Genomic DNA, 8,583 nt, shown 5'->3' on the forward strand with positions numbered 1-8,583 from the left:
TTCTTAGGCTATGTCTTAAATTCCCAGGAGATATTCTCTCCCTTCCTTGGCAGTGGAGGGTCTTATGTTTCATGTCAGCAGCTGTAGAGGCAGTTCTTTGGGCCTTAGGGCACTTACGACCCAGAGTTACCCAAAGGTAACGCAACCCAGAGTGGTTGAACAGTAGTTGCACCATCATTTTTAAACTCATGAATCCGTTAGATGTGGAAATATCTCAGAAATGGGAGGCCCTTGGAATTCATCCAGCTTCTCTGGATCTTGTGGACTACAGATGCATCTCAACTAGGTTGTGAGTACACTTGAAGTAGTATACAGTCTGGGGTTCAAGGAGTCCATGTCCTTGATCCCAAAGAAGCTCAAAGCCGTATTATATTATATATGCAAGTCCATGGGAAAGCAGTCTGTGTAAGGTCGGACAACATATTATACTATCAGCCAGGGTGGCACCCGATCAGATCCCCTTCTCAGGGAAGTGGGAAAGATCTGGACATGGACAAATTGGAACCTACCCATCTGTCTGCTGTACATATTCAAGGCTCCCTCAACATTATTGCCGACTTGATATGTCGAGGTCCAGCAGTCCCGAGACAAGAAAAATTGTCTCTTAATCTAGAGATCTTCAAACAGATCACCAGGATGTGGGGAGAAAATTCCTTGGCAGTAGATGCTCTGTCCATTCCTAGGAGGTTCAGGCTGGCCATTTTCCCTCCAGTTTCCTTGATAACCAGGGTATTGATGAAAATCAGGCAAAGCCAGGCCACGGTAAAAGGCATCATATCGTTCTGGCCACAGAAGTGCTGGTATTCCCAACTCATTCAGATGAGTCGAGGGTGTTACTGGAGACTTACTTCAGTGCAGAACTCGGTGTCTCAGGGCACTCAACTCTGCCAGGACCTGAAGAGTTTCAATCTGAAAGCCTGAAGGTTGACCAGGCCCTATTACAATCTAAAGGGCTCTCCAATGAATTTATGAAGACCTGCTTACAGTCCAGGTCTGAATCTACCAAGAAGACATACACAAGGATCAATGAGATCTTTTCAGCTTGGTATTCCACTCAAGGAGTGGATAGTTCCAACCTGCAAATCAACATCCTACACTACCTGCATGAAGGATTCGGAAAAGGATAGTCTATCAACTTGAAAGGTCCAAATTTAGTCCAGGTCCACCTTTTGGGTAAACTCCTTGTCACAAAAGCCCTTGGTGAAAAGATTCCTGAAACGGTCTGCTAGAATAAGACCTACTATCCTCAAACCTATGGCAAAATGGGACTTTGTTTTAATCCTAAGAGGTTTATGCTCATCTATCTCTGAAGCTCTAGGATTTCCCACATAATAACCTACTGTCGAAGTCCCTTACATGCAATGTACTGGGCTCTGTGTGCACGGTTTGCACATGTGTTGTCCGCCATAATATCTGGCAAGAGAATAGAGAAGCTTCAAGCCTAGTCAGCGGATCCATACATCAGATTCCTCCATGACATGGTCTTGCTAAGGCTACTGCCAAACTTCACTCCCAAAGTTTCCTCATTTGTAACCTGTAATCAGGTCAGCTCCCTTCCAGTGTTCTGGCACGGGTCTTACTCTCATGAGGAATATAATCTCCATTTCTAGATCTGTCCTGTTGTCTTGAAATCTATTTAGCTTGGAGTAAGAGATCAGGAAGGTTAATAATTTATTGTTTCCTAAAAGAAACAAATGCTCAAAATCCACCAAACCTCCCCTGGGTAGACGAAGTGTAGAGGCCTGTAGACCAGCTTACATTGTTCGAACACTGATCCACCTTATTTATTAGAGCCCCCTTTACTAGAGCAGTGTCCACCTCATTTTTCTAGAGCCCAGTCTACTAGAGCAGTGTCACCTCTTGGGCTGAATCAAGTCTGATCCCGCTGGAGCTCGCACTTAATATTTATCAACTATTATAGGCTGAATTTTTTGGTTTTCGGAGAAAAAGGCTCGAGCGGTCAATTTTGAGTTCTACCAGACAAGAGGGCCCTCCCTATGGGGTTACTTCTTGCTAAATCTCCATTATTGTTCTGCTGTAGGACGTAAGGGAAGTGTAGATTTCAAACGGTAATCTGTTTTTCCTTAGTCCTAACAGCAGCACAAGCTTCCCACCCTAATTAAGGCTACTACTACAGAAAATACACAAGGTAGCAGGGGCAGGACGTTCTTTTGTAGGGAGGGGCTCTAGTTAGTGTTTAATTTGATGAAATTAAAAACTCCATCTGTCCTACTAGTTCACACGGGCAGAAAAACCCCATTATTGTGCTGCTGTTAGGAGTAAGCGAAAACAGATTAATGTTCTAAATCTACACTTGTGTCTTTGTATCATGTAGTATTCACCCTTCACTGGAAATAAGGGGCCAAACCCTGAACAGCCCCAGACCATTACCCCTCCTCCACCAAAAGTTTCAGTAGGCACATTATGCATTCCGGTAGGTAGTGTTCTCCTGGCATCCTCCAAACCCAGATTCCTCCATCAGACTGCTAGATATTATGCTTTAATTCATCACTCCAGATAACACGTTACACTGCTCCAGAGTCCAGTGGCTTTACACCACTCCAGCTGACGCTTGGCATTGTTCATGTTGATTCTAGGCTTGTGTGCAGCGACTATGGTAACCCATTTCATGAAACTCCGGCTGCATAGTTCCGGTGCTGTCATTTCCAGAGGCAGTGTGGATCTCTATCGTGAGTAATAGAACCGAGAATAGGCACTAATCCACCACACATGTATGTTGTGGCCCGCTCTGTCAGTTTGCCAACTTAATGGCTGAGCTGTTGTTACTCCTAGGTGCTTCCACATTGCAATAATAAAACTTACAGGTGACTGGTGCAGATCCAGCAGATAATAATAATAACATTTACAGGTGACCGGGGCAGATCTAATAACAGGTGACCATTGCAAATCTAGCAGATAACACCTACAGGTGACGTGTGCAGATCTAACAGATAATAACACCTACAGGCGACGGGTGCAGATCTAACAGATAATAATAACACTTACAGGTGACCGGGGAAGATAAGAAATTGATAGTGCCATTTGTAAAGTCACAGCTTTTCAGTACCACCCATACTTCTAGCAATGTTTGTTTGTAAAGATTGCATGGCTATGTGCTGGATTTTAGGCACCTGTTTGCAATGGGGGTGGCTGAAACACCTAAACGCAGTAAGTAGGAGCGGGTCCACATACTTTTGGCCATATAGTGTATATTCTCCTCTAAAAGCATTGCTGAGGGGAGGGCACCTCTGGAATAGATAGGCATGTGATGGAGTAGGCCACCATTTATGAGCTGTAATCTGTGGGAACTGTGTGAAGTAAAGATGACGCTGCAATATGGGAAGACGGACTAGATGTCAGAAATTGAAGGTCACACAGTAAAGCTGCAGAGCAGGCTCGGGTCCAGTGATGGATGAACTCCAGGACTACCACTCAGGATCACTGCTGCTGCTAACAGATGGGGGAAGAACTGGATGCTGGACAAAAGGAAAATGATTCAGGGGTCTTTCCTCTTACAGCTCCTTTATAAAACATAGTCCGAGCAGAACTTCATCTGTGAGCTGATTGTGCTGCACCGTGACCTGCAGAGAGGAGACACATCCTCTACCTGTCCGTGAATCACCAGCATGGAAATATCTGAAGAGGCTCCAATCAACAGGAATATACGAAACCTATAGAGTGAATGGCCTCGGGAACATGGACTCCTGTTCTAGAACTGCTGATCTCATTGGTTTTCCGCTTTCCTCTGGTAGAATCCCATCTGATATTTGGCACAACATGTACAGATGTAACCCAGAGCGGAACTGCAGCAAACCAGACCAGATCAAGGCCGTAACTTTTTTCTTCTTTTGGAAACAATAGGATCCGCTCCCTAAAGAATACTGCAGGGTGATGCTCGCCATGTGACTCATTTCAATTCTTCTGATTCACTTAGAGGACTCAGAGTGGAGGGGCTAATTTAGCACCTCCATCCCCGATCACCCCTGTGGAGGTAATGGGAGAGAACAGGTGAGATTGGCCTCCTGGTCCCCACCGTTTCTGCCTCATCTACGGCGAGCATGGATTCCTCTTAGACTTCGTCCACGCATCTGTGGCCTAAATCAGATCGTTTTCGGTTTTGAAAAACACAGTGGCCTCCTCAAGGCGTAACCCTGCCGGACATATAGTAGAAGCCTATAGATACTATACAACATATATCTGGACACTTTATTTTCACATGTATACTGTATGGCCAACGTGGCGAGAATAGAGCCCAAGAACCAGCTCAGAGCCTTGTATAAGGGAACGGATAGTAATTATGCCACAGGACGGATGCGCAAACACAAGACTATGAGATGTGGCTTCCCAGTATTTACCTCTAGACTTTATACATGTTCATGGTCTTCAACCCTCCCCCGCACACTCAGCAGCAATGAACACATCATACTGTGGTAAAACACATGTATTTCTGGGTACTCTTAATACAAGCTTCCACCTTATTTTAGAGGTATAATATACCAAAAAATAAATAGTGCTGTAACCTTAAAATCCCGTAAAACAGCAACGGCCGAGCAGGTCTACACGACAAGTCCCCACTACGATGGTTCCAGCATAAAAGAGATATGAAGGCAACGTGCTGAACTGACCACTGTTTGGCAGAGACGCTTCATATCGCTCCTTCCCATGGGGCTTTATTATAGGCTGGGACATGGAACAGAAGATTTCTCTATAGCAGCAAGGAGGATTTCATAGAGGGGAGCGTAGTGTATAGTGCAGAGGCCGAAACACGTGTGGACCGGACACTGACCGGAGCAGGCTGATCCAACATGAGATACGGACATGGACCTCACACTGACCGGAGAGGGCTGATACAACATGAGATACAGACATGGACCTCACACTGACCGGAGCAGGCTGATACAACATGAGATACAGACATGGACCTCACACTGACCGGAGCAGGCGGATACAACATGAGATACAGACATGGACCTCACACTGACCGGAGCAGGCGGATACAACATGAGATACAGACACGGACCTCACACTGACCGGAGCAGGCGGATACAACATGAGATACAGACACGGACCTCACACTGACCGGAGCAGGCTGATACAACATGAGATACAGACACGGACCTCACACTGACCGGAGCAGGCTGATACAACATGAGATACAGACACGGACCTCACACTGACCGGAGAGGGCTGATACAACATGAGATACAGACACGGACCTCACACTGACCGGAGCAGGCTGATACAACATGAGATACAGACACGGACCTCACACTGACCGGAGCAGGCTGATACAACATGAGATACAGACACGGACCTCACACTGACCGGAGAGGGCTGATACAACATGAGATACAGACATGGACCTCACACTGACCGGAGAGGGCTGATACAACATGAGATACGGAGATGGACCTCACACTGACCGGAGAGGGCTGATACAACATGAGATACAGACACGGACATGAACCTCACACTGACCGGAGAGGGCTGATACAACATGAGATACAGACATGGACCTCACACTGACCGGAGAGGGCTGATACAACATGAGATACGGACACGGACCTCACACTGACCGGAGCAGGCTGATACAACATGAGATACAGACACGGACATGGACCTCACACTGACCGGAGCAGGCTGATACATGAGATACGGACCTCACACTGACCAGAGCAGGCTGATACAACATGAGATACGGACATGGACCTCACACTGACCAGAGCAGGCTGATACAACATGAGATACGGACATGGACCTCACACTGACCAGAGCAGGCTGATACAACATGAGATATGGACATGGACCTCACACTGACCGGAGCAGGCTGACACGACATGAGACACGGACCTCACACTGACCGGAGCAGGCTGACACGACATGAGACACGGAGATGAACCTCACACTGAACAGGGTGGAGTAACCTGGTACAATGAAGCCTCACCATGGGTAACACAAGGATTTTTTCATTATAGGGACTCAAACACTGATGAAGAATAGCAGTCAGCATTAACCAGACATTGGCCATTACGTGAGATATCGAGGTCTTCACCTGGACCAGTCTAGGGAATAGTGCGGAGAATGTGAGCGTTCATGGTGGAGCAGAGATGAATAAATGCACTGGGCCTCATACTGACAAATGGATTTAGTGACTGACCCTCCTCTCCATGCTGCGCTCCAGCCCCTGCACCATGATACCCGCCACACACTGAGGTCCCACTGATGAAGATGCAACAACTCAGAGCAAAAATAACATGCAAAAACCAGAGTCTGCCGAGCGAGACCTCAGTGTGTACCCATCCCCCCCCAGCATTATGTATAGTGCACTGCTGCACGGAGGTCAGCACGCGCTGCAGAGAACACAGAATATTGCACTATGATCAGCATTGCTGCAGTCATCCAGAGCTTCCAGTTCATCCAGGCGTAATGAAAGTGATACCGAGCCTCAGTCCAGGCCCCACACCCCGCTGTACATATATAATACACCATTGGCTTCACCGCAGAGCGGGGCGCTGTGTCATGTGGCGTTAACCTCCAGCACGTGGTCGTCCATACTTGGAATAACCAGGATTTGCCGTCCCGCGCTGTTGTTGCTGACTTGCCCAGCTTGGAATGGTTGTAGTCGCGGCATTGGAAGTCCTTTCTGCTCTGCTGAGCCACCCAGCGGCCCTGGAGACAGCGAAGTGCTCTGAGATCGCCCACTAGGGGCCTCACACGGATCCTCCACAGACACAGAGTCGTTTTCAATCCAGCTGTCTATAGAAACAAAGAAAATCAGATCATAAACAGATGATCAGAGCTCAATTCTCACAATCCCATCTCACCCTCCAGAGCTGCATTCATAATCCTGCTGGTTTGCTAGTAGCTCTCAGATCCTCACATCTCACTCCTGGCCCATTACACTATAAGATGACTATAATTCTATGTGGAGGGTGAAGGGACTGACTGCAGAGCAGCAGGATGTGTTTGAGCAGGGAATGAGATTTCATCTCCGTGTCACAGCAGAGGTCAGATCCAGCTCTTCATACTGGTGTCAGTACAGGATACAGCCTCCGAGGAGGACATCATTTACTTACCGGCATCCACCTGCTGTGAGAGCGAGTGATGGGGCAGGTATCGGAACAGCTGCACGTCCGGGAAGGGCAGATATCCAGCAAAGAGCGGCATCACCTCCATCCGAACAGTGTGGCACGCCCCGTGTTTAACCGGCATCAGGACCACACCAGAGCTCCTCCCACACACCGCCCAGTTACTTCCACCATCAACCACTGTAAAACAGAGGTCACCATTAACACAACCGGCCCGGACTTATGAGGACCCTAACCCCTCACTGCAGGCACCTCAGCCCCACCCAATTACTGCAGGGACCTCACCAGACTCCCTTACCCTGGTAGAAGAGCTGAGTGCTGGTGTACCCCTCACAGTCCGTCAGCGTCTCCTCCTTGTCGGTCTCCACGGGGTCACACAGTCGGGTGATGCAGACTTCCAGTGAACAGAGTGACCCCATCTTACAGAACTCTAACTCTGCCGGAGGTGAGATTTCAGCATGTACAGTATATAGGGTCTGGTGGGGGAGAATAAAGAGCATTACAGCCCAGGAAAAGACCACGGTCCGCACAAAGATCTACATCATCTGGTGATTTACTCCACAGGTCATGACAGATATGGAGAAGAATCCTCCCTGAATGTTTTAGGTTTGGACTGTCCACCAGACTGGAAGCTTCTAGTCCTATCATAGACAATGGGGTCTCTCAGACCCCCATAATAGTTAATCCCTTCACGACTGCCATACGGCCATATACATTCTAACTGCCGATGCCCCGTGCAGTTGTCACGTATATAAACGTTGGCAGCCTGGAACGGGGTTTAAAGAGGCGGTCACCACATTATAAGTGCCCTGTCTCCTACATGATGTGATCAGCACTGTAATGTAGATAACAGTGGTCCTAGTAATAAAGAGGCTGTCACCACATTATAAGTGGCCTATATTGCACATGATGTGATCAGTGCTGTAATGTAGATAACAGTGGTCCTAGTAATAAAGAGGCTCTGTCACCACATTATAAGTGGCCTATCTTGTACATGATGTGATCGGCGCTGTAATGTAGATAACAGTGGTCCTAGTAGTAAAGAGGCTCTGTCACCACATTATAAGTGCCCTATACAATCATTTTTGACAGAGTTCTGACCTATATTAGCTTTATGCTAATGAGCTTCTCAATGGACAATTGGGCGTGTTTTACTATATGACCAAGTGGGCGTTGTACAGAGGAGTGTATGACGCTGACCAATCAGCGTCATGCACTACTCACCATTCATTTACACTGCAGATAGCAATAAATCTATATTGCTATGTGCAGTCACATAAACACTATAACATTACTGCAGTGTCCTAACACTGAATATACATTACCTCCAGCAAGGACGTGATGTGTATTCACAATCCTGACCACTTCTGTAGTGTCTCTGTGATTTACAGCACAGCGAGATCTCGCTGTGAATGACAGTTTACAGCGTAATTTTGCGAGACTACACCTGCTGTGCTGTAACTCACAGAGAAGTGCAGAGAAGTGTCAGGATTCT

The 8,583-nt window shown here is 47.3% G+C and overlaps 1 protein-coding gene across 1 annotated transcript in view; it reads right to left on the reverse strand.

Moving 5' to 3' along the window:
* Positions 1–4,187: 4,187 nt before the first annotated feature.
* LOC142741941 (trafficking protein particle complex subunit 10-like) overlaps positions 4,188–8,583 on the reverse strand; it is a 19,579-nt gene continuing 15,183 nt past the window's right edge. Inside the window, exons 10-12 of the mRNA XM_075851263.1 lie at positions 7,387–7,564; positions 7,077–7,268; positions 4,188–6,756 (exon numbers count right to left, since the gene is read on the reverse strand). Coding sequence (XP_075707378.1) covers positions 6,518–6,756; positions 7,077–7,268; positions 7,387–7,564 — 609 coding nt within the window. The 3' untranslated portion in view covers positions 4,188–6,517. The remainder of the gene's footprint in view (positions 6,757–7,076; positions 7,269–7,386; positions 7,565–8,583) is intronic.

The sequence above is a fragment of the Rhinoderma darwinii genome, chromosome 2 (genome assembly GCF_050947455.1).
Source record: "Rhinoderma darwinii isolate aRhiDar2 chromosome 2, aRhiDar2.hap1, whole genome shotgun sequence".
In the NCBI taxonomy this organism is placed as follows: domain Eukaryota; kingdom Metazoa; phylum Chordata; class Amphibia; order Anura; family Rhinodermatidae; genus Rhinoderma; species Rhinoderma darwinii.